Source organism: Sander lucioperca, chromosome 8, assembly GCF_008315115.2.
Source record: "Sander lucioperca isolate FBNREF2018 chromosome 8, SLUC_FBN_1.2, whole genome shotgun sequence".
NCBI lineage: Eukaryota > Metazoa > Chordata > Actinopteri > Perciformes > Percidae > Sander > Sander lucioperca.
This window is the reverse complement of record NC_050180.1, coordinates 11,831,305-11,857,008: the sequence shown is the minus strand read 5'-3', so window position 1 is coordinate 11,857,008 and position 25,704 is coordinate 11,831,305. Positions and strand designations below refer to the sequence as shown.

General features: G+C 40.2%; 1 protein-coding gene across 2 annotated transcripts in view; it reads left to right on the top strand.

Moving 5' to 3' along the window:
- The window catches only part of thsd7ba (thrombospondin, type I, domain containing 7Ba), a 137,960-nt gene that overhangs the window by 99,413 nt on the left and 12,843 nt on the right, over positions 1 to 25,704 (top strand). Inside the window, exons 14-22 of one of the 2 annotated variants that reach the window (XM_031281753.2) lie at positions 2,769 to 3,035; positions 3,750 to 3,928; positions 13,348 to 13,353; positions 15,366 to 15,499; positions 16,654 to 16,810; positions 21,124 to 21,268; positions 21,829 to 21,944; positions 23,410 to 23,527; positions 25,058 to 25,203. In XM_031281753.2, coding sequence (XP_031137613.1) covers positions 2,769 to 3,035; positions 3,750 to 3,928; positions 13,348 to 13,353; positions 15,366 to 15,499; positions 16,654 to 16,810; positions 21,124 to 21,268; positions 21,829 to 21,944; positions 23,410 to 23,527; positions 25,058 to 25,203 — 1,268 coding nt within the window. The remainder of the gene's footprint in view (positions 1 to 2,768; positions 3,036 to 3,749; positions 3,929 to 13,347; positions 13,354 to 15,365; positions 15,500 to 16,653; positions 16,811 to 21,123; positions 21,269 to 21,828; positions 21,945 to 23,409; positions 23,528 to 25,057; positions 25,204 to 25,704) is intronic. The other variant, XM_031281754.2, reaches the window with a different exon arrangement.

Below are 25,704 nucleotides of genomic sequence, written 5' to 3'. Positions count from 1 at the left end.
CATGCTTTTCAGCTGCTACAGAATGTTACTTTTCTGCTCATGATTATCTATAAATACTGTAGTCCTCAGATATAATGGACAGTACTAATTATTTGAAGTCTGAAGTGAACTGTATTGAGAGGTTAGCTCTAATAGTCATAATAGAGGTCTTAATGGAGGTCTTTATCTTGAAAATGAAAAATTAATTTTCACCCTCATTAGACAAAAGAGTTAGAGCTGGTGTTTTGTGGCTGTGCGTTCAATTTCAAAGAAAGAAATCACTGCTGAACAATTGCTGCCAGTCCATGGTGCATCTCTCCATCCATTTTCTAATATTCATTGATGACATGTTTTGAGTATAGCTGCAATCAAGTTTGATTTCACATAAACATTTTGGCACCACTTCATTAAAAGAAGCATTAGTAGATTACATGACACCCACAAGACATGTTGTGGGTTGTAAGGGTGAGTACTGCAAAAAACAACCTCTTGCTCTGTTCTAATGAAGTTACTAGGGGTTGCCTTAAGCATCATAGTAAATATATGAAATTCACATTGAGATTAAAATCTCTTTTACAAGTGAGCCCTGGCCAAGAAGGCAGCACATAAAAATACACTTTAACATACAACAAATAACAGACAGACAGGGATGGACAGCAATAATAAATAATAAATAAAAACAGAAAATCACATTTTAAAACAAGCGCAAACACAAATTACAAAGTTATATAAAACAAGGCAGACTGAGGGAAAGTAGGTCACCAAAAACAGAATTAAAGCACTTTAATCACAAAAAATAACTCCCTAAACTTAACATTACTGACTAATAATATACTTTTTAACAGTGTGTGGATATCAAACCTCCATGGGCTGCGATTTCTCCACTATTGTCAGCCACTTGAATCAAAAGCTCTCTGTGCACCGTTAATCATTAATAATGAAAAGCAACCACTATGTGCTGGTGAGAAGTCATGGATGAAGAATGAGAGGGAATAAATGTGCATCAGGAGATAAAAGGCAAGAACTTCTTGAGGGAAATTGTGTGTCTTTCAGTATTTCCTCCTCAGTGGGAGCTCAGCTGCAGCAGTTTTCACTCTTTCGGGTTTTCATGGTAGCACACAATGTCTGTACTGTACGTGTTATGCCTAAATATGGTGCATTTGCATACAAATGACATACTAAAGGTGAGGAATATAGACATTGTGTTTCAGTTGAATAAAACCACAATCTTGTTTGTATTCTACTTACACACAGTGTGTTGTTTCGATATTATGTAGAAAAACAATTACCCTGGTCTTACCTTCAGAGAGTTTAGCTGAAGTGACGAAACACACATTACAGCATGTGTGCACCATTCCCTTAAGGGGGAAGAGAACAATTAAAGTTGAATATGCTTTCAAATAGTACTAATCATTCTCTGGGGTTATTTAGAGTGTCTGAATATGCATTACATTGAGAAGGGCTTTCTTGCCACTGGTCATAGAGCACTTTTGACTGATTGGCTGTTCAATTATTCTGATAGTTTCCTATAAATTAAATCTACAGGGCAGAGTAAAATAATACAACCCCCATATCTTGGCAATAATTTGTGTTATGTAACCAGAAATTTAGAAAGCGATGTCTATTTGACCATGCCTGCGATGGAACCAGATGTAAAAAGTAGTAAACACATTTACAGATGTTCAACTGCCTGTTTTTACGAACAAAAAGGTTAAAATTATGTTATGACTTTTTTCTCAGTGCAAATTCAACTTCATTTAAATGCATCACAATAAAAGGTGGAATAAAACCACATGAAAAACATGGTTAATGTTTAATTATATATTATAATATATAATATTATAATATATTATGTTACTATAATAGTATTATTGGGGTGGCTCCACCTCAAAGTTATATGAAATTATTTTTTGGTCATAAAAAACTAAATGTATGTTCACATTAAGTTGTTGTCTTTTTATATATATTTGGGCCATGTGTGCCTTTAAGAAATAAGACAATGATGTCAACACAATGTCTTTTTTTCTCCATTTAAAGAGTTTGTGTTGCTGTTGTTACTTAAATGTCACATTTGCCATTTAAATAAAAACATTTTTTTACTTTTTTGAAAAACACGCTAGACCTCTTTTCACTTTTGTGTTTCACATACAGTAGTTCTTGAAAGTGACAGATTTGTCTGAAAATAATGTGTCAGCTTGGGGCACCCTGGTGGCTCACCTGGTAGAGCGTGCGCCCCATGTACCAAGGTTCAGTCCTTACCGCAGCAGCCCAGGGTTAATTCTGCGGCCCTTTGCTGCATGTCTTCCCCCTCTCTCTCCCCCTTTCCTGTCTACAACTGTCCTATCAATTAAAGGCCAAAAAAAGCCCTAAAAATGATCTTGTAAAAAAATGTGTCAGCTTACCTCGCTTTACTTTATTTGACAATCACAATGATACAAATGAACAATTTGCACTCAGTTTATAGTTTACTTTGCTGACGTGCTGACATTGTAAGATTATGAATGCATTATAAATGATCATAAATAAATGAACAAAAGAAGACATTGTGCTTTTTAGTTTTATTTATATTTTGATTAGAGTTCCTTCTTTGTCATTCCAGTTTGCTGAACAGTTGTTGTTTTGCTCTCTATGAACTGATGTTTAAATGAAACAATACATCTATGTATGCATTCAGTAGCTCATACTCTATTCCAACATGGGAAAAAGTTAGCTTTACACCCTATTCATACAGCGTGCATCATCCACCCAGTGCACAGTAACTCTCCATTGTTTTGTCCATCTTTTTTCAGGTCGCAGTAAAAAGAAGGAGCATTGCCTGGATGAGAAGTTGCACCCCCTAGAGGAGACAGAGACTTGTCCCTGTGATGAGTTTCTGTCCCAACCCTATGGGAACTGGTCTGCATGCATCCTCCCTGATCCTTCAGCTCCGGGGTCCCTGCAGGGCTGGATGAGCCACCGGGAGGTGAAGGAGTGTGGCCAAGGTCTGCGCTACAGAGCTGTGGCCTGCATCAACCAGCAGGGACACCTGGTCAATCCCACACATTGTACAGACTCAGGTAGGACTCACAGAAATATATTTTGCAGGTCCTAGGACATTTCACTAGTTTAACATATTGACCCTTTACAAGCCTACAAAATTGTAGCCTGATAATTAGACTGAATCAGCATTTTATTTCACTGCATTCTTTCAGCCTGACATTGTGTTCATGTTAGGGTGAGGTTATTTTTATGTTGTTTTGCTCTAACCAATCAGTGGAAAGTACAGTCCCCATTTTAATCACTTCCAAGCCTAAAAGCAAAATATTCAGTACTTGCCAGTATATAGGCAAAACATTAGTGTTGTGATATCGGTGACACCGTTATTATGTAATCAATACATAATAATGCCATTACATTGTAATGCTTGAAGATTGTGGTCACTTAAAATGTTTAGTTTCTACATCTTTGTCATTTTTTTCAGCATATTTCAGTGTAAAAGACACTTGGGTGAGTAATGCAAATGAAGTTATCTAGAGAGAGTAAACAAACAAGGCATTATACAGTGTGAAAACTCTTAAGCAGTTTCACTATGCTGTGTTGGCACTGTGTAGGAATGAGACACTCATTAGGCAGATAATTAGCTCTTGGTATCACAGTGAGCAAGTCCAAGGTCTGGCGGAGCGCAAGCCAGTGGCATGTCTGTCTGACATCATTAATGTGATCCTCACTGCAGCCGCTGAGCAAGTCTAAATCAAGCCTCCCCCCTTCTGTCTGCCAATGTTAAATTGCAGGCTACATGGTGGAGGTTTGCCACATCCCTTGCCCCCTAGACTGTAAGCTCAGTGACTGGTCAGCCTGGTCAGCCTGCAGTGCATCCTGTGGCAGTGGGTTGAAGATCAGATCCAAGTGGCTCAGGGAGAAAGCTTTCAACGGGGGTCGCCCATGCCCCAAGCTGGATTTGAAAAATCAGGTAAGGTGTGCACCAGTGCTTGTACGTATGTCCATATTCTGTACAGTACAATAGGGAAACAACATGTGGAAGGTGACTTATTGTGACATCATGCTGATGAATGAATACTCATACTGGTATTCTTAAGAACTATCTTGAGCCATTTTGTGACTGTATTTTTGTGCAACACTTGCTTATGTACACTTTATGGACATTAGAATAATGCATTTTATTTTGCATAATAAGACACAGCAAAAAACGGTCAAACAAGGTTGACCTCATCATACATCTACATTGTTGTCAAGTCACTTTTCCCCGGACTTGATTGTTTCTAGGGGCACATATAATAGAATGCAGATGAGGGCAATCTATATTCTAAGTCCACTCATGTTCACCGCTAAAGTACATGTAAAAGGGAGGCCACTCTAAATGTAGACAAATTAGTTTGCATAATTCTAATAATATCCACACTACTCTATGTTTTAGAAAGACGCACCACATTCTCTCACTGGGAACATTAGTATGGTGCATGCTGTACTTTGTATTTTCAGTTTTTTTGCATTTGGATAAAATGTTTTCCTCCATCCCTGGTCGTGTTGCAGCCCATTGCTGTCACATAAATACACAGTGGAGATGTTGCATTCTGCTCACATTTCAATGATATGGCTTAATACCCATCTGCCAGTGGGACTCCAGGGTGACCTGTTCATTTTCTAATGTCTTCAGTCAGACCACATCATTGGCCTTGCAAGACATGCCCTTTCCTTGACATAAAAACAGGGTGGTGTCAAGTAACAAAAAGGAAAGGGGTAGAGAGGGAGAAGTGGACAGATGGGAGCTTTTGATATTCCATAGTCAGGTTTCATCCATAGCTCTAAGTATTTTGTGACAGCGCACCTCTCATGGGGTCATGGCTTAAAGAGGGGAAGTGTTTTATGAATGCTGCCTGTATGCTTGAATGGGCTTGAAAGGACACTTTAGTTTGTAGAGGTCAGTATGGAGATGAGGCACGGCTGTGTGAAAAATATTGCAGTGTGTTCTAGTGGAGAGATTTGTGTACAGATGGTTAAGTGCCCACTAACAAGGTCTATATGGCCCTGTAGTAATGCCCTGTAATAACCTCTCGCCAATAAAATTGGAGCTTACTGTTGCCAATGCCCTCATGGATTTATCCTGAGGGTGGACAAGGCCTCATTGTTAACATTATCAAATTGGCCATTTAAAGTGAAGTACATCTGTCCGAGGTGTGGGTGGAAAGATACTATAACCTCTACTCCCGTTCAATACGCAATGCTGTTGTGTTAAACAAGGAAACTTCTGGATGGTCACAAGTGACTTCTTATCAGGGTCTCAAAAAGAACTGCTTTCTCCTTGAGCCAGTGCACTTCACCGCTCAGCCCTCATATTTGGTCCTTAGTACTTCATTTAATCTGTGTTAGGGTGCAGCATGACAAAGAATATTCACATTCCTAATGTCTCTCGTCCTCGCCTCACAAACACTTGCTCTCTTATCGGCCACTGTGAACTACTCTCCGAGCTCGCTCCCACCAGCAGACGTTTCCCCTCAAGCCACGGCCAGAAGTGACTGGCTTGACAGAGCTGAATTTACAGTGCACCACAACTCATCCTCTCATCACATGGTTGAGTGAGCAAGTAAGATAGGGAGAGAGATAGAGAGGGAGACAGAGAGAAAGAAAAAGTGCCACTATGAAAATAACGAGCAGAAATGGCCACAGTGTCGAACAGACTGTGTGGGAGTTGGGCTGTAAAGTAAACTGTAAGCGTGCTGTTAATAAGCCTGTAAGATTATAGCTTTAGCTTATCAATCATAATCAACAAAGTCGATCTGTCGAGTTTGATTTCTTCGCATGTTGAAGCGGTGTGCATGGGGCTGTAATAAGGCCTGTCCTGCTCTTTATTAGATTAGGTGATGTTCACAGTTCACAAGCCGTTAAATACCTCTTGTCTTTTTCATTCTAGACATATAACAGCTGCATATTCTGAAAGTACAGTAGAAGTAAAGAAGAATTAGACATGTAACAAATATTTTAATAGTCACACTAGGGCATCCTGCAACTTATTTCTTATGAATGTGCGTATAAGTGGCTGAGGGTGTTCGGGATGTTTGGTTTCTTCAGTTTAAACACATCTTTTTGCATTTTGTTTTTTAATAAATAAATACATAGTAATATAATTTACTTAGAATTATATATCACTGCTTTTTTAAATTAGATAAAAAATAGCTGCAAATATCCATATGCTGATGAAGTGATGGATCTTCACAGATTGATTTTACAGTACAGCTATTTGTAGCCCATATTTGAATACAAGATTCCCTGAGAGACTGCCACAGGGAGCTTACAGATGTCAAGGCAGAGCGCACAAATCGGATCTATAATTACAGGAGACATTTGAATTTCATCAAAACTCCCATAAGTGTTTGCCGCCAAATGCTGAGATGTCAAGTAGTATATGCACTATTTCCATATCATTTAACAGAACTGTCTTGAATGGCTGCCAGCCACTGTGCCAGTCACATAGTTCGTTTTTCATTGTGTTAACGCCTGGAGCCACACACTGGCCCTGTCCTTGGAGAAAGATCCTTCCTGTCCACCTCCGAGGCTCCTCCACTATATATGTCGTGTGTGGTGGGAGGATGGTATTTTTGTTTGTGAGAGCAATCTATAAGGTTAAAAGACAGGTGCCTTTGTGTGTGCCTTTATGTGTGTGTGTGTGTGTGTGTGTGTGTGTGTGTGTGTGTGTGTGTGTGTGTATGTCGGTTCTATCGATGTGTTGATCTGCCTGTTGCAACTGCAGGTCAGAGTGGAAGTGGAAAGATTGGTGAAATAAGATGGTCTGCTTTAATGCTTTCTGTTCCACTGACGGCTTTTGTTGAATGCCACATACCGTATAGACGGAGAGAATGTGCTTTAATTTGAGAATGAATGACTCTTTAATAGGCAGCATGGCTATTTGTGCCTTGATTCAAGCTCTCATTTGTAAATGTATTTCTGGTAAGTAGTTTGGTTACATTTTGTGTCCCTCCTTTTAACAATAATCAGCTAGAGTAGAGTTCAGAGGAACACAATTAATACTTATATCATTTTATATATATGTATATATAGTTCACTGCTCAGGATTTGGCAAACATTGTAATATTAAGATAACATAACTGTGAATCATAGAACAGAAATTCGCATCAGCTGCTTCATGGCAAGCCTGCAAGCTTCAGGCAGACAACTCAAGTGATGCTCAAACCTGACGTACAGTATGCCATTACGTACATGCACTATGTGCATATCCAATGCACTATGTGCATATGCAATGCACTCTTCTGTCTCGCTTTTCTTACTCTTTTTATCCACCTATCTGCTGATTCTCTAAATGGCTTTTAATTAGCAAGCCTGCATGCCTCCAGTTTGGTCATGCCACTTCAGAACAGATTTATGAAGGACATAATCATGTGTGTGCTCCTCATTCAGTGCGGCTGACAGCATTCTGCGACTCCGAGAAATGACTCATTTGATATTAGCCCACAATCACACACTTCAAGGCAGAAGTCAATGTTTTCCTGCTGTTGGAGGCTTGGAATCACTGCAAGTCTTACAAATGGTTTCATTCACTGTATGTATCACCGTTGTCAACGTTGAATTCCAAAACTCGCTGTTTTACTTTATCAAATTAAGCATTTGTTGCATGTGTAGCGCTTACTTCATCATATTTAGATGTCTTAGCTTAGTTCAGCTGGGTGCTGGGTGCTGGTGTGTACGTAAGTACGTAAATGTCAGTAAGTTATGAGACTGCTGATGCTGCTGGCTGTTTTTTCTCAGAATACTTTGAACGTTGCTGTGGTGGTGCCTGTTTAGAGGAACAGGCTAGAAAACAATCAGATAAATAGGCATTCATTTGTTGAGGGTTTTTTATTGCTTCCCCACACGGATCTTCTTGTGGCCGATGTCATGGTGCTGGCTGGTATGGTTGCCAAGCTAAGCTCTTATGGTGCTGATATATGTCTCCGAAACAAACCATTTGAAAATGAACATGCCTCAGACTAAGGCATAATATAGGCATTTATTTACAGAAGCCATATTAAACAATAGAAGAAACGTGGAATCAGTCATTTATGCATGTATGTTTTTTTTTTCTTTTGAGATGATTCATGCTATTGGTTACAACAGCAGTACATTTTGACTTCTCATGTGAGCATGTGGTTAGTTTGGAGGTATTCATGTTTGTTGGCATTGTTTTGGTGAGCTTCCTCTTGGCCTGTTAAACTGAGGTTACTAGTAGAGTGGAATACTTGTATATTGGCTTTAAATCCTTTGATATATCCCTTAAAGGGTTCAAATTCAGATTTTCTCCACACAAATCAGCACAAGAGAACCATTGTCAACTCAAAAGCATTGGGTTCTGTGACAGCTTGCTCTGCTGTTCACATATCATAAATTAGACCTAAACAGCTGAGCTCTTGTTAAACTCTGGAGTAGCTGCTGTACTATGATCACATTTAATGAACTCATGACCATCTGCTGTTTATCAATGCTGCTTTACATAGAGGAGATGTTGTCTGCTCCAAGCCAAGACTCAAGTTTGTAATTTGAATAAGTTAATACATGATCTGCTGCAAAGCTGATGTGTCTTAGCATAATTCTGCTTATCGGGTGGGATCTGTTCTCTTTAGTTCACTAGATGGTATATTTCCCTTCATGGTTGGTGGTACATTGTTAAGGAATGGCCACAGGGTGGTCAGTTCTGCACTCCAAGCATATGAAGAGTCTGGGAAGGCTCTTCTTGCCTACCTTAGTCCCCTGCATGGTGTGTTCAGCTATCTGCTGCTGTTTTCATACCAGCCATGTCTCAGGGTGAATGAAGTGGTCATTATCCTAAGGATTGTGTGGAGTCCTGTGTCCTTTCATCATCTGGAACATTACATCTGCAAAAGCTTTCAAACAACTCAGTCAAAGTTCTGTCTGCTGTATCACTGATGCACAAGAATACAGAACATGTAGGATTTTGTGGATATGTGGTGGACCTCCCTTCAGCTCAATTTTAAAGCCAAGGAGCTATTGGTGGACAACGCATTCCCCTAACACACCAGTTAAAATACTGAAAAGCACTGGCCTAACCAGTTTAGCATTCTGTGTCTTGCACAAGGACATTTTGACATGTTGGCTAGACTACTCTAGTTTCTTGTGAGACTATTCAAACTAATGAGGGAGTTTGGCTCTGTTCTTTGTTGCCTTTTGGTTACCCTAGAGTATGCAGGGTTGAAAGAGTGATGACTAAACTATCTAGAAAGTGCAACACCTGCTACCCACTGCATAGAACAATAAGTGCTTATGGCAGCTCCTTCGGTGCCAGGATGCTCCACATACAGTGTGTGAAAGAGAAACCTCCTGCCTGCTGTTTTAAGGCTCTACAACCACTGCTACCCTCAGTAGACCACAAAAACACATGCATTATCAGACAACCATAACATCCAGGTGTTTTTAAATGCGTTTAACATTTTGCTCCCAGTTTGTCTTTAGGCATCTGGCATTGGTATCTGCCTCACTAACCATTATCATTATCTGCTGTTAACTGTACACAGGAGAGCTGCTTTTCAACAATATAAGCTGCTGTGCTTATTACCTTATTCAAGTGCAATTGTGAGTTTTTTTTCACTAAACAAGTACAACTCTGTTGAATCCCTTTGTCCCTTTAATTTTACTTACTTACGTATTTATAACTGCCTAATGCTTCTGTATGTTACTCCCCACTACTGTGTTTTGAACAGTGTTTACAGTGGTTGCTAGTTAATTTTTCCTTAGCTTAGTTTAGCTTAGTTTAGCTTGTTTTAGCAAGGCTTGGCTTTTGGTCCTCTGTCTTCACCACTGTGGAATATTCATCAAGGTTTTGCAGTAAATTCACAAATTAATTCTTTTTGTCAACTGGTTTGGTATTAGAGGAAGAACATATGAATCAGAGGATGGAGCCTGGGTGAAATTGAGGTAGAGTGAGGCATTTAGAACAACATTTTAACAAATGTGACCGTTTTATTTTAATGACTTTGTATTATGAGACAGAAGTGGCTGTTTTCTCAATGAAGATAAGGTGGTTCCCAAAGAAATTGAGATTCTATAGATGCTATAGATGGTCCACAGCAGATGTCATGACAATCAAATCTTTCATCATTCTGCATGCTGTCGATCCATTAATTCCCCCAAAACAGCCCAGAGCCAGTCTAAAGAATGGATGAATCCAAAATATAAGAAGATAAATAAAGAAGAAATGTTCTTGTTTTTACCTAAGTGCACCCAAGTGCTAAACTCATCTATCTCCTTGATTAAGATGAAAGATTTTAGGAGCAAACTGCTGATGGAGCTACCTAAGGCCAATGATGTGTAATTAACGTCGAGCAGTGCTTGGGCATGTGTTATTCTCCCCCTGTAGGCCCAGCCCAAAAAGTGAGGTGTCCCCTTGCATTACAATCAATGCATATTGTTAAGGCAGACTGAAGCACTGCCAACCAGGAAGGCGACATTTTGGAGCCTCTCTGTCTTTGCCTAAAGCCTCTAGCAACCCAGATAGTCCACAGCATTTACTTCAGTTACAAAGGTTAACCACAGCTTCTATCTGTTAATTAGAAAAACAAATTGTATTTAATGTCTGGGAAAATATTTAATACATGCTCATTTTTCAAAGGACACAATTAATGCACATTTTGCCAGTTTTTACTTTACATTAGTTCAATAAAATGTATTATTTGTATTTATCTGAATGTGACTGTATAGTCTTCTTTTTAACAGTGTATCAACACTAACATCTAGCAATTCCTACTCTCTTTACACTTCCATCTGGTACCAAATGGCTGTTTAAAAACATGTTTCTTGTGCCAACCACAAAATATCCAATTATAACAATACTAGACAAAGAGATAGAGAGTAGAATTAACACTTAACAGGAAGAAATGTAAGACGAAAGGGCCCAGATGGGGCCTGCAGGGGTTGTTGTGATGGTAAACTGTGATTTCAGTGTTAATGTGAGTTTTTTCCTCACCACCTCACCTCACTGCCAGGTATTGGCTCTGATATAATAGGGGAGGGACAAAGATATTTGACCATGGCTATTATTAAAAGTGGATGTGAGGTTAAGTGCTTGCGAAATTTCTCTGCTCATGCACACGTCTTCTTGAGCTGTGTCGTGGTAATAGATTACAAAGCAAGTGAGCAAAGGAAATTATGTCAGAGCTGAAAATAGAGCTTGATGGCCAAATAATTTGTGTAATTATGGAAAGTCACGCCATTGCCCTGTGGTCTTAGAAGGATGTCAGATATAAATCTAGTAAGGCCTTTGGTTCATTGACGTCCTTGGTGGTAAGAGACCTAGTTGGAAGACAGTAGGAGAGCGAGAATATGATATGTGAACCAACTCCGTAATCAAAGATCGAAATTAATTTTAGAGCAGTTACTTTATCGACGTGTCTCTTGCGGCCATGTGTGGGTGTTAGTGTGACACTGATAACATGGAAAGATTGACAGCTGATTGAACATTCCAGGTTCACTGTTTCTGGTATACAATTGAGACACAACATGTTGCTAATACACATTTAAATACAGTCCTACAGTACAATAATAAATGCTGTTGATGGATACCAAACATGGCCATGTTATTACTGTATGTGTACCAGGAAAAGCTCGCTGCTATAATTCCAGCACATTAAGTAGCTATGTCAATTTCCTGCAGAATAACATCTTTATATATTGGTTTGATCCTATTTTTTCTCATGGCAGAATTGTGCTCTCCTCAGGAGATCATCTATGCTATCCCCCCCAGTCTTAAATCATCAGGAAGTGTGAAGGGATCAGTGTGTCAGCAGGGCTTAAGAGCAAATCACAAACTCAGACTTCTAATTGCCTTGGTACAGAGTCTCTTGTTGCTCAAAACATTGGTTATTGCGGATTTTGTTTTTGTGATTTAGGTTTTTTCAATGTTGTAGGCCTTGTGGCTGCATTTCATCTTATCGTCTCTCATCTACATCATTTACAGTAGCTTAGATTTAAATTTTATAGCAAAAACAAGGGTTCTTTGCGTAGCATCATGTCTTTTCTGATCATAAACAGGCATCTAACTCACACAGTCATCCTAATGGCTGCATTATACGTTCAACTGTTCATTTCATGAGTATATTTGAGAAGTCATCATCACATGGGAAAGGATCCCACTGTGTTTCTTAAAGGAGCCATGGTTTTCTAACTCATCCGGGGGCGTGCAGACAGCAGCGCTGTCTATTTAAAGATGTAGTCACACTATGACAGTGATTATAGATGAAAGTGCTCCTCTTTAAGGCATCCTGTGCCATTTTCTCTGTGCCTGTTGGCACGTAACGTGTCATTTTGTATATGTGTTTATTTGTGTATGTGTGTGTGTATATTCTCTTCATATGTATGCACATGCATCACTGTGTAGGCACCCACAGTGTGTATTTATGTATGTCTGTGTGCATGGGGTTTTCATCAAGTTGTAGCAGGTGTGTTTGTTTGTTTGTTTGTTTGTTTTGATTGGAAGCAAAAACCATAATCTCATACAGCAATTGAGAGAGTTTGACAATACTGCAATTTACTTTACATGCCATGCATGTGGCAGTTTCAATGAACAGATACTATTTTATATAAACTTGGGTCTTTAAATTTAGTGACCATTAGCTATTTCCTCTAGACCAGAAATAAAGAAATCTCGTTCAGATGTGCAGATATAAATGAATAGATGATGATGGAAAAAGTGTACTGCTTTGGCATCCAGGGTGCTTTGCAGCATATACATGGATGCATGCTCTTGCTATGACAATTTGTCACTGCATGAAGCATACTGTATTTGGCTCAAACAAGCATTCTGAGTCCAGTAAATGTCTACAGCACATTTAAGTTCTGTCTTGGGTCAGAGGATTTTATTTGAATGTCCCTTTTACTGTGAAAAAATAAATCAGGACAGCCTGAATGGTTTCTTGTCAACAACATAACAGTTACTTTTAGTAACCTTGTTTAGATACAGAGCACACAGCCTCTGTGAGCATATGCTCATTCACGCCAACTTCCCTCTCACCATCTCCAGACAAATTAGTTTCTCGGAGTTGCCTTCAGCTGCAGGTCTGGCCATTGCACAGCTGTTGCAACCAACTGCAGCACTTTAAAACTCTCTCAACACTATGAATCATTCAGTTTGGCAAATTGTCCAGGACCGCTAGATTCACTGCAGATGATGAAGTATTTAATCATCCTTTACCCTGATTAATGAAACACAGAGCAGAATGCAGTATTTTCAACAAAAAGAAAAATCAAATTTAAGCAAAACTATACATTTCTGTCACTGCAGGCAAAATCTAAACTAATGATCATATTGTTCTTCTCTCCCCTGCCCAACTTCTGGCTTGTCTTGCACTGCTAATATGGACATCCACGCAGGCTCAGGTCAGTGCCGTTCATTCTGTACATATACTCTGCTATTAGCTAATGAAGACAAAATGCATGCCAGATCTGTCCAAGTCACATATACTCCTGTGACCCTTTTCGTAGAGAGAAAGAACAATAGTTTGATTGGAGAGAGTGCTACATGGATGGAAATAATTTATGTGAAGTGCATTTGGATGAAATTCCATCTGCTTTTTAACTACGAGGACTCAGATTGACTTTTCCGAATGGATGACTTCATTAAATGATATTATATCATCATAAGTGAATAGTCGATAAAGCTTTGAAAAGTGTCCTCAAAGATATTGAGCCTGGTAAGATCCTTCTTGTATTGCTTATCCGAAAAAAAGAAGAAGAAATATTTCATTTCAGGGAACAAAAGAGCAAAAGATAGAGATTGATTGAGATTGCTCATATAGCGTATAACCAACGAGGGAATCTGGTCTCTACAGGTGATTCTACAGGTGATAGCCTATTCCTCTATCCTCTGCGATGACAGCTCTTTGTACATGTGTGACTTAAGATGTATTTGGGAGCAAATCCAGTATTATTCTGCTCTGTGTGTCTTAGTGCACCATCTTTAACCTGCCAACAAATGATTAAATATCTATCTGGCACCTTATGTGTTGTGGCACTATAACCCATTTGGTAAGTGCTGTGATCCCATAATTTCTCACTAAACAAATGGTGTCAATGCTTAATAAATAGTTTATATATTGCGGACATTTTTTTTCTTCGTGGTAATGAAAATTAGCTGTTAAGCCGAAATTGTGTTTCTACAGTAGGAGTGGATAAAGTGGGAGCAGAGTAGTTGCCAGTTTACCCTGCAAGGGCATCTGCAGGGACAGATGGGAGATGATGAGGGTGTGTAATAGGCATCTGTGTGGCCCATAGGGGAGGGAATACTCAACACTCATTCTCTCTGAGTAGTCTGCACACACACACACACACACACACACACACACACACACACACACACACACCTACCTAGACACACACATTTACAGGCACCCATTACAGCTTGTCATAGCTTTTTCCACAAATTGTCCTCTAGAGTATACCTTTTACTGTGGCAGACTGTTACATAGATTGAGAGTAAACATGTGTTTACAGGAGCACTGCGCTGGCTGTTTCCTTTGTTATACAGACATGCCAGAGTTACTGGTTGAGTGGGAAGAAGTGAATTGGCTCAATATCCAGCCAATTACATTCTCAGCTGAAGGGCCTATTGCCATGGTTATTGTTGTTTTTCACACGGCATGCTGTTCTCTCCATATCATGCATGGGTTTTATTTCAGTATGAATAATAATAATAATACATTCTTGTACTTTTCTGCAGTGGTAACATTAACAATGTTAAGTGCCCATCAGTTAGTTCAGAGCCCCGCTGTGGTAAAAGCTGCACTATTTCTAGTTTGAGGGTTGAACATTTCTTTTATTTCTGATACAGTGTAATCCTGTGCTTATACTCACATGATCCTGATATCAAACTCCAGCATCTTTGGCAACACCTTAATGATTGTTATTTAATTGGGAGTAGTGTCGACTTCAAAATGTCCCAGGGAAGCAATACGCATGTACAGTACATAACTGCACAAGTGCTTAATGTTAAAACTACATTTAATAAGAGAATACTATGTTGTGTTCTTAAACAGCATGTTGACATATATAGCTCCTATACCAAGGCAATAAATTATACCTTCTTAGAGATATATTATTGTTAGATGTACCAAATGAAAACACAAATGAATACTGGTTTTACCATAGAGACACCGCTTTAGTGTACAATGAAATGTGAAAGTGTCCCTAATATCTTCCCTAATATATCAAGTGTGTGTGTGTGCGTGCGTGTGTGCGTGTGCGCGCGCGCGTGCGTGCGTGCACGCTGTGTGTGTAACTGATTTGGATGCATGTCCACTTTCTGCTTTTTTTTTCTTTAATCCCTGTGTGTGACCCTTTCCTTGTGTGTATGTGTGTGTCTGTCGTGTGTGTTTGCACATGCACACATGCAGGTGTACGAGGCAGTACCTTGCCACATTGAATGCAGCCAATACGAGTGGAGGATCGAGCCCTGGTCCATTTGTACCATCAACACTGTGGACGACCTGCCAGCCTGCGGGGAGGGAGTCCAAAGCCGCAAGATCAGGTCAGTGAGCGGCTTCCGCTTGGCAGACTGCAAGCCTGGCACTGCAACACACAGCGGGAGGGGTAGACTGGCAACGTTCCTGTAGCTGGCACTCTCATTGGTCCTGACACTTGCGATGCCAGACAAACAAACAGTCAAAACAAACTACTGCTTCCTAATGAGAGGAAGCAGTTCCTTTTTGCAATGCCCTGTTTAGTGGTACTTAAAATAGTGTTGACCTCTGTATGTACAGGTGTTGGTTTTGGCTTATGCACCATCGGAAATGTCAAACTGGGCAACGGTGTTATTGTGCACTTAAAAGCAACCTAAATGGTCTTGTTTAATATAAGCCTACCTTAAGGTGGGAGTCACAGCCACAGATCTAAAACTGGTCCCAATCAGCCACGCAGCTGAAGGAGCAGACATTGTCAACAAGGTCCTCAATGTGATTGTCGGCCATCCAGAAGCATTTTAATCTATCATGGAATTACAGTGTATTTGTAAGAGAAATAATTCTGAATCCAAAAATCAAGTCACATAATCTCCAATATCTCTGCATCGCTTTCACCTAGCCTCGTTCTGTTCAGTTTTTAGCCTGATAGCTAACCAGGCCTTTCCAGAGAGACATCAGTGCGATTGCAGCCCTTCCAAAAGCTTAGAAATCCAGCCTAGAACTTCAGTGACTTTTTTCACCGCCATCTTGGCTGCTGACTCTTGACTCTTGACTGATGGCTGTGTCAACCAATCACATGAAGTTGCAGAGCCGTACCATACAGAGTACCTAAGAGAAGCCAATGTTGACTGTTGCCAAGAAGTCAAACTTAGGTCTCCAGTGTCAAAGTCACATGCTTGGTATAACCAAAAAGTTTGCTCTCCAAAAAGCATGGGTATTTGAAGTCATTGGAACAAAACAACCAATGCTGTCATTTATGTAGTAAAAACAGTTAATACACTTTTTGAACCCACGTTTCCGTTTTTATACAGCTAAATGTTCAGAGAAGCCAGACACATTGTAGAGCCCCTTTATAAATAAATGAGTTGCAAAATCTCACCTGGGAGAGGAGTGAAATCTATTTTAAATCAGAAACCTAGAAATGTGTTTGGAAACTCAAAAAAGGACCCAGTTAGGAGTGCCCCAGAGACTAGTTATATAGCTGCATCTGTTCCTCTGCTAGGTGTGTGAAGCAGGAAACAGCGAGTGGGGAGAACAGCACGTTGGGAGACAGTCTGTGTGATCCGGAGGAAATGCCACCCAGAGCCCAGGTCTGCTTTCTGGCCTGCCCCAAAGACTGTGTTGTGGCACCCTGGGGACCTTGGAGCAACTGCCCCCTGGTAAGAAGCAATAATCTAGTGACCATTTTCTTGGTTGGTTGACAGGTTGTGTGCCAAGTGGGATTATTTATGTGTCCATAATCAACAGCATATATGCAAACATTTGGGTGAAATGGCTAGATAAGCCGTTGGCAATGAAAGATATTGAATAGAGGCTTTTCAGTTTTTTTTAATAACAGCACAGTATGAACCCACCGTGTTTTCAAACAGAAAGCCCAGTCACTGAATCAGTCTTGATATTGCCCTATTTTCATTCTTCTCCAAGACAATTATGTCTCACCCTCACCTGTCTTGACATCTGACTGACACTGATGAAAGATGGAGATCTTAAAAAGATACATCTTACTTCCTGATGTCCTGGAAGGAGAAATTGTCTTTGCAAATGGATAGTGTTAGTGTAAAACAGGGGTACTTAGTGTAAATATGCTAGTCCACTGTAATTGGAGATAGTTGTATAGCCCTGGGCCATTCCTGTACTCAGTTGGAATGAGGATGGTGTGCAGTGTGTTCAGGATTGTGATGAGATCAGCAGTGTTGTGGGGTCCGAGGGTGGCACAGTGATGAAGGAAAGCATCCTGGTTAATAACCCTGTGACAGTCCCCCATACTGTCCACATACATTCACAATGGCATAATGGCAAATGATGTTCCTTACCCATAGCCTTGTTTTAGTTGAAGCCAACTGTGTCAATAAAAATGCAATTATGGGGGATTATGTTTAGCTCCAAGACAGAATAAAATCACATAGTATTGAGAATATACCCAGAGCAGTCTTTATGGCGAAGCACAAACTGCATTAAAGCTTTGTGTTAACATCATGCTTATAGGATACACTTTGAGTACACAGTTTATCGACTCTTTTAGGTACATTGCAATTAGACTTGTGTAATGTTATTCCCCAACCTGGCTGCCAAAAGTGGATGGTTGTATTTTTCCACGAATTCTATGATTTTCATGGAGTTGATTTTAGGAAACAGTTATCCATTTGTGAACAACTCAGTGGCTTCAGGATTACGTCACAGATTTGAAACGGAACTGAAATAAACAGGAAACAAATGGCCCACCCTGACCTGTAAGGCAGGAAAACACATTCAGCATTTATCAACATCACTATGTGTTTTGGAAAATATTAGGCAATATAGTAACTAGTGCTTAAATTGTAGGGCTAAAAATGGTAAAATACTGGTTTGTGTACCTGGGTTTTTTCCTCATAGGTTTCCGAGTAAAAAAATATCGGACAAATTCTGAAAGAAGAAACACTTAACCACTCTTTACTTTACCGCTCATAATATTTCAATCAGGAGAGACTTCATTTAGAGTGAACAATCCATTTTTATTCAAGTGCATGATAAAAAAGAATTTGAGAAGAGTCTTTGGCGATTAGACCCCATCGTGACATGGCATATTTAGAAGAGTAGTGATGCCGTGATTAGTTCAGGATATTTCCCCCTGGGGTTTAGACACTGGTGGTGGTGGTGAAGAGAGTTGCTAAAGAAGGCAAGATCTGGTTGGACTACTTAGAGTGAACGCCTACAGAATAACAGCCGGAGTGAGATGAGAATGAATGAGTGAGTAAAGGGAGTCTTCATGATTGAACTTTGGCTAAGCTTCATATTCATATTCAAGAACACATATTCATAAACTATTTCCTCAAGCTCAGCTTAGGGCAGTTTTTTGCTGAGTATGAAATGGTCAGGATGTGAATCAATACTTAAGTCCAGAGGCCATACTGTAGCTCCCTATGGGGGGAAAAATTTAATTGTCAACTCTAGGTTGGGTTTTGCTGAAGGAGAGGGTGGCGCACAGGACAAACAAGCAAAGTGGTGCAGCCACTAAACTATCCAATGTATCTGAAGATCTACTCCATTTGTATTGCCCAGATTCTTTGGGTTTAGTATTGCCAACTTCCCATTTTGTTCATTTTACTCAGTGTTTTCTACTAGTCTATAAACACAAATTTATTTTAACTGAGGTCAGGATTGCAGGATTGGTTCCACATTGGCAAAGAATCCCCAATCCCCTGTATGGGTGTGTGACAGAGACAGAGTGAAAATGTGAGGCAGTATGTTCAATAGTTATGCATAAAAAAAAATGTTCTGAGCCTGTTTCTAATCTGTCAACAGCTAAAGGCGCAGTTGAGCATGCAGATGAAAGGATCTGCATGTGCATGGTTGTGTGGAAACATTAGGTGCAAAATGACTGCAGTTGATTCATGAGCTTCACTCAAAGGTCCCTCATTAGGAGCTGACAGTGATTGAGGTGCATGGCGTGATACGTCAGGTGCAGAGGGACAAATGCAGCTCAACGCAAAGACCTTTATCAATAGAATCTTTCCTCTTCCCTCAGAGCTGACAGTTCCTCCACATACCACATTTCCCTTTGCTTCTCTGTTCATGGATGTCCATTCCCATGTAGTGGGACTTGAGTGATTTGCATGCTACCAATGTGTTAAATGTGGCACTCTTAGAGTTCTCATAATCGATCACTCAATTAATATCACACTTGTCTTCATCTGCCTTCAACTGCCCTGCCTAAAAGTCAATATTGCAGTGAATTCAGCTTTCTGCAAGTTTACCTTTGCAGGATAATTGAGACTTTCAGCCGGAAAACCCATCCAGTAGTAACCGTATGTGTCAAATTATGTTGAATTCCATTCAAACAGTTGTCCTAGTTCTTTCCAATACCTCAAGTGGGGATATAAGAGGATGTTTAAATACAGATTTGTGTCACTAAATGTGCATTACCTTTATTGGAAAAGCTCAGCCTGTTAACACCAAAGTTTTAACACCTTGTCTAAAAACAAAAAACACCGTACTCTAACATTAAAAATGTTGACTGGTAGTCTGACAAGCCAGACCCACATCAAGATGTTGGGTCTGGGAACTCACCATTGGCAGGGCTCAATCCGAAAGGCGGGATAAACAGTTGTCTTTCAAATTCCCTCTGCACACAATAGGATAGCACTACAACCAACCAGAGCAACGCTAGTTGATAGATTAAACTTTTGCCGTATCCGGTCGACAAAACTCTGACCACATCTTCCTCTTTTAAGAATGACTTCAGTGCTTAACTCGAAGTCTTCCAGAGTCGCGGCCAAAGCCAATTCGTAAGACCGCTGTTCGCCAGCAGCAGCAGCCATCTTCTTTGTTTTCAAGTAGCAGGGAATTTACGCGGAACCGTCGCAACTCTGCCGTCCTTATGTTAAGCCCACCCACCGACTCTATACATAATGTGATTGGCCTGACCAGAGTTTGGTTTTTCCAGCTCGCAAGCCAATAGAGAGTCGCTAGACTGACCCTGGCTGCAAATTACATTTGCTGCCGCTAGGGTGCGTCTAGATTTCTAGGCTAGTTGACTGGAGCTTCAGTACATAAATCTAGGATACTTTGTCATAATTATTATACAGTATATGCTATATCATAAGTATAAGATAATACATCATAGTTGTATAGATAATGTGTCATTTTAAAAGAAAAAAATACTTCTTTTTTTACATTATTATTACATGTCATTTAGCTGACGCTTTTATCCAAAGCATTTTTGTATTTTCAAGAGCAGAAATGGGTTGATAAAGGTGGAAAAAACATTATTGATGAGTAAGTTATTTAAAATAATTCTAGAGAGCTAGATTGCTTAATTTATCGTTCCATGCCCACCATGACACACAGTAAGACTGGATTTAAAACACCACTTCCGGGTTGTTGGCCAATTACACCAGGTTATCACAGTGGAACTTGCCGCCAGAGACTAATTTTACATTACATGTAAAACATAATTATGTAAAAAGGGTTAGGGTGATGAGGTTTCGCAGGCAAAAGAGGCATAATGAGGCTTGGGTCTTCATATTTATTTTTCCAAGTTGGATTTAGCATAAATGTTGCTATACAGATTTTAGGTGGCTTGTAATTCCCTTTAGTTCTTTCCTGCCAGAATAGGCTTAAAGTGTGCTTGGACAGGGTGGAAAGTAAAGGCCTAATTTACAAATTGCAATGGTTTTCCTAAATATGTAACATTCAAGTTTTGATATCACTTAATTGATATTTTTTATTTATGTGTGGTAATTTAAATGGTTCAAGTGGGTCATGAAGAGACAATGATTACAGCACTTTTATATCATAAATAGACCGTTTTCAAAAACAAGAAATTGATTTTGTAAGAGCAACAACTGCAGCTCGAATTTTAATTTCAGTTTCTTTGGCTAGCTGAAGGACCCCTTGAATCCAATCTGCTACATCCCATCCCCCTCATCTCTGAAAATAAACCTGCATGCTTGACAATGACATGTTTTTTGTTGATGCTGTCATTGTTGTGCAGCAATGTGACCAAGGAACAGCAAGGAACAGAAGCAGACACATCCTCCGCCTCCCAGCCTCAGAAAACTCGACCTGCCCAGAGCTAGTCCAGTCAGAGCCCTGCGTCCTCAACAGCACCTGCTTTTCCTACCAGTACACTGTGTCAGGTAGGACGATCTGCACATCAGGTCCGAGCTAGAATAAATGAGCTGAGACAAACTAGTGAGACTAATGTAGGGGTATCCCGGATATCCCGTCCACTTCGCTCTGCATCGGCCAATCTGCTTGTTGCTCCCTCACTGCAAGGGACACCTAATCACTCAACCAAATCCCAACTGTTTTCTGTGCTGGCTCCTAAATGGTGGAGCGAGCTCCCCATTGACGTCAGGAGAACTGAAAGTCTACACATCTTCCCCCGCAGGCTAAAAACACGTCTCTTCTTCTTATTGGACTTACATGTTGCACTTACATATGGCACTTTGTATTTTGGCCTATTTGAAGCTATTGTACTTCTTCTATGTGATTCTTGCTGTTCTGAGTTTGGAACTTCATGGTTGAATGCACTTATTGGAAGGCGCTTTGGATAAAAGCGTCAGCTAAATACAATGTAATGTGTGTGTGTGTGTGTGTGTGTGTGTGTGTGTGTGTGTGTGTGTGTGTGTGTGTGTGTGTGTGTGTGTGTGTGTGTCTGTCTGTCTGTCTGTCTGTCTGTCTGTCTGTATTGCAGACTGGAGTACATGCCAGCTGAGTGAAAATGCCATCTGTGGTCACGGTTCACGGCTGCGTCTCGTGGACTGTATTCGCAGTGATGGCAAGATTGTGGAGTTGCAGAAGTGCGAGCAGGTAATTACAGCGTAGTCAGACCATAAGTTCATAATGACACACCGCAGTTTAAAATTATGACTGTACAGTTATAGTTAAAGAAAAATCATGTTTGACAGTCATACAGTTATTGTGTAAATATTTTGTCACTATGCATAGGGAGATATGAGCAGGCATTTTAGAAGTCTAATGTTTATTTGTTTCATAAACCATTTATTTGGAAATTTTAACCAATGCAGATGGGGATGAGCGAATAGGAAGTGAAGTGTGCCAAATTACAGAGAACGTTGGAATATTGTGCTTCAAAATTGTTAGGGGAGTATGAGGTATTGATTAATGCTGCATCACTCCACTTCCTCTTCTGTTCCCAATGGCTTATACATTATTGAAAGCCCAGTTGTCCTATTTGTTTTAGTGAAAAGGTTGTGTCTAATCTCCTAACACCTTTATGTCTCACTCAGCAGTTTGTCACCAAGCCAAATACAACTTCATTTCATTGCTTTGACTTAATTGTGCAAAGATAGATGGTGGTGTTGAAGATGCTACAAGTTACTGTAAATTCAATAACAGTGGTGGGTTGCAAACTGGATATCAGTCTTGTTGCACAACCTGCAGTTAAGTCTGTTATATCTAGAATCATATTACACTATTGAGTGAAGGGAGTTTTATGGGGGTGATGGCTGTGATGCTGTTGCCTCTGTGTTAAGTATAACAGTTCGTTAAATGGTCACGTTATTTAATCTATTGATTCGTGTACATGGACACGTTTATGTTGTTTTTTCCGTGGTGGTGAGCACAAATTTTAAACTAATGTAGTTCGATGGGAAGCATCTTTCGTGATCACAGCACGACTATGGTAGCAAGTAGTATGAAAAGCCGGAAATCCGTGCAGTGAGGTTGGTTTGGGTGGTGGATGGGTCAAACAACACAGGACATTCACCCCGGAGACTGGGGATTGTGTCCCGCTTGTGACGATTAATTTCCCCGTTGTTCTTTTCCTAAACACAACCGTCCCGTTGTTGTCGCGCTTCCCCAAGAGACCGCGTCTGTCTCCCACGTGTGACGGTTCCTTTCCCCGTTCTTCTTTTCCTAAACACAACCGTCCTGTTGTTGTCGTGCGTCCCCCAGAGACCGCAGCTGTCTCCCGCGTGTGATGTTTCCTTTCCCGTTCTTGATGCTTCCCATTTCGTGCTGACCACCACGAAAAAAACTAGATGAACGTGTCCGTGTACACGAATCAATAGATTAAAAATAACGTGACAATTTCACGAACTGCCATGAGACCGTGTTGAGTATAATGTACATTAACAATTCCCTCAATAAAACTTTAAGGAATGTAGCTCAATAACATTTGAAGCAGGACATCTCTACTGTCCTTAAATGAACTGCAGCCTATTTAAAATATGGAAATTTGGGCGCTTCCTTTTTCTTGTTAGTGGAAATAATTAGCTAGCCCTCCTCATAGCTCTGCTCTTGTTTTCTACAGTTTGGGCTGATCAACAAGTACTGGCTGTCAGAGAGCTGCATGGTTGACTGTCCTGTCAGCTGTATGCTCTCTGAATGGTCACCGTGGGCGGAATGTTCGCACACCTGTGGTAACCAAGGTAAACAAATATGCAAACAAACTTAACTCAAACCAATGGGAACACCAACCTGATAAACAGACACAGAGTCAGCCACATGTGCAGCGCCTCATTATTTCTTCTACTCAGGGATTCACCAAGATGTTGAATTGTGCATGAATACATTTAAATGTTTTAAAATATTTAAGAGTATGTGTAATTCAAAGCCTTATTATACAGAGAAACAGTGTGCTGAGTTTTTTTTTTTTTCATTAATGTATACATTAATATTCCCACTTATCATTCTGTATGAAGCCCATTTTTCTTAATTAACATGGGCAACTTTGCTTTATGAGGTCAGATTATAAGAACAGCAAGTTCATTTAAACTAAATTTTATACAGCTCACCTTTATGGACGTCATAAATGATTCAGTGTTCCTAAATAAAATATATACCCTTCGTCTACGTGATTTCAAAAATGCAATTAGTAATCACAAACCTGTGGCATGCTCGTTATCACTTTGAGAAAGCCATGTTATAACCTCATGCAATATACAAAAGTTAATGATTTAACCTGGATGCATACATTGTTTCTTGGGCCCCTAGAGAGAAAACTTGTTATTCTCTTAATTAGCCAGACACAACAGTATCTTTTAATTTTAAGTTGTCGTTTTCATTCCAATAAGCTCACACTTACACACTCTGTGTCTCTCTGCTCTGTCAATGTTGCTGTTACTCTGTTCCTGCCACTCTCTGTTCATTCATCACACATTGGGAAACACATCTGTCAGCCTTGATGGGGGTTTTGCATCGTATCTGTGTCAGACGACGCAAGGATCTTGTTCTGTCAGGATGCCATGGGAGCGCTAATGTTTTGGTTTGATTTTTGAAATGGCGGAGCTGAACGTCCTTTTGCTGTGTCTGCCTGGGGCACACAGAGCTCAGCATCTCCCCTGGCATAACACAAACGCACAGCTTCTGTCTGGATGGCTGATGGAGGCCATGCCTTTACCGAACCTCATAGGACCCAGACACTGAGCTGTTACAGCATAGCAAACCCTCTCTGTGGCCAATCCTTTTTTTTACTGTTGCCATTTCCCAAACTTTCCCTTCCAGCCATTCTTAATGGCTCACTTGAACAAAACACTTGAGTAGGAAAGTATTAGATCTGATTATAAAGTGGCACGGGGACGCAGATGTATGGTGCTTATTCCTCTCTGTCACGATGAAAAACTTTCTAAAGAGAAGGCGCAGGATCATCATTCATATCATCATTCATTTCAGCCACTCGTTTTTTAACTGTAGTTTAAGTGTGCCTTAGGTTGCATTTATTTATCTCACCCTGACTCACATGTAGCTGTATCCCATGAATCCTATAGTGTTTTTGTTCTTTATTCACAGAGTTTTTCATTTTTGTTGGCCCTGAATGTCACTATGCATGAGATTCATAAAGGCAAAAAGAGCATTCAGCTGGAACATGAGAGCTCTATACATACAGTTGTCAAATGTACTTGGGCCTCCTGTGCTCTATTTGTTCTTCCCAACGGTGTGTCGGCCTCGATGTTCTGCAGGTCAGTTTCTGCGCACCCGGAGAATTCTGCAGGATGCTAATGAGGAAGGTCAGCCCTGTCCCAACCAGCTCACCCAGATCAAGCCATGTCCCATAAGGCCTTGCTATACATGGATGCTGAGTGACTGGTCCCCATGCACTGTCGAGGTATGGCATGCACTGTAAATGGTTGTTTGGAGGTTACAATGTTCTTCCTCCATATAAAGCATATAAAGTCATCATGTACTTACCAAGGGTGCCCAGTGCCCACTGCAAAAAACAAACAAAAAAGTTTTGGGTTTTGTTAATCGTCAGTTTTGCTCTGACTCAGTTGTTTTAAATATTTGCAGTTTGGAATGTCATCACACTGAACTGCCACATTTCGTAAAGGTACCCTGTGGAGTTTTTGACCACTAGTAGCACTATGGAGTAATGTTTTGGATGGAACCTTGTACGCATTTCAGCCAATTGTTTTACACTATTTCACTGACTTACAGGTGGCAGTAACACAAATAAATGCGGGGGGAAAAAGAAGACTGCGGTCAAGTAAACATGAATGTAAACAAAGCTAGTTTTAAACATTTTCAAAGAAGGAAATGCATTCAACACATTGTTAGACTTCAAAAATACACACAATGTGTCTTGGTGAGTACCACTGAATGTAAGCAC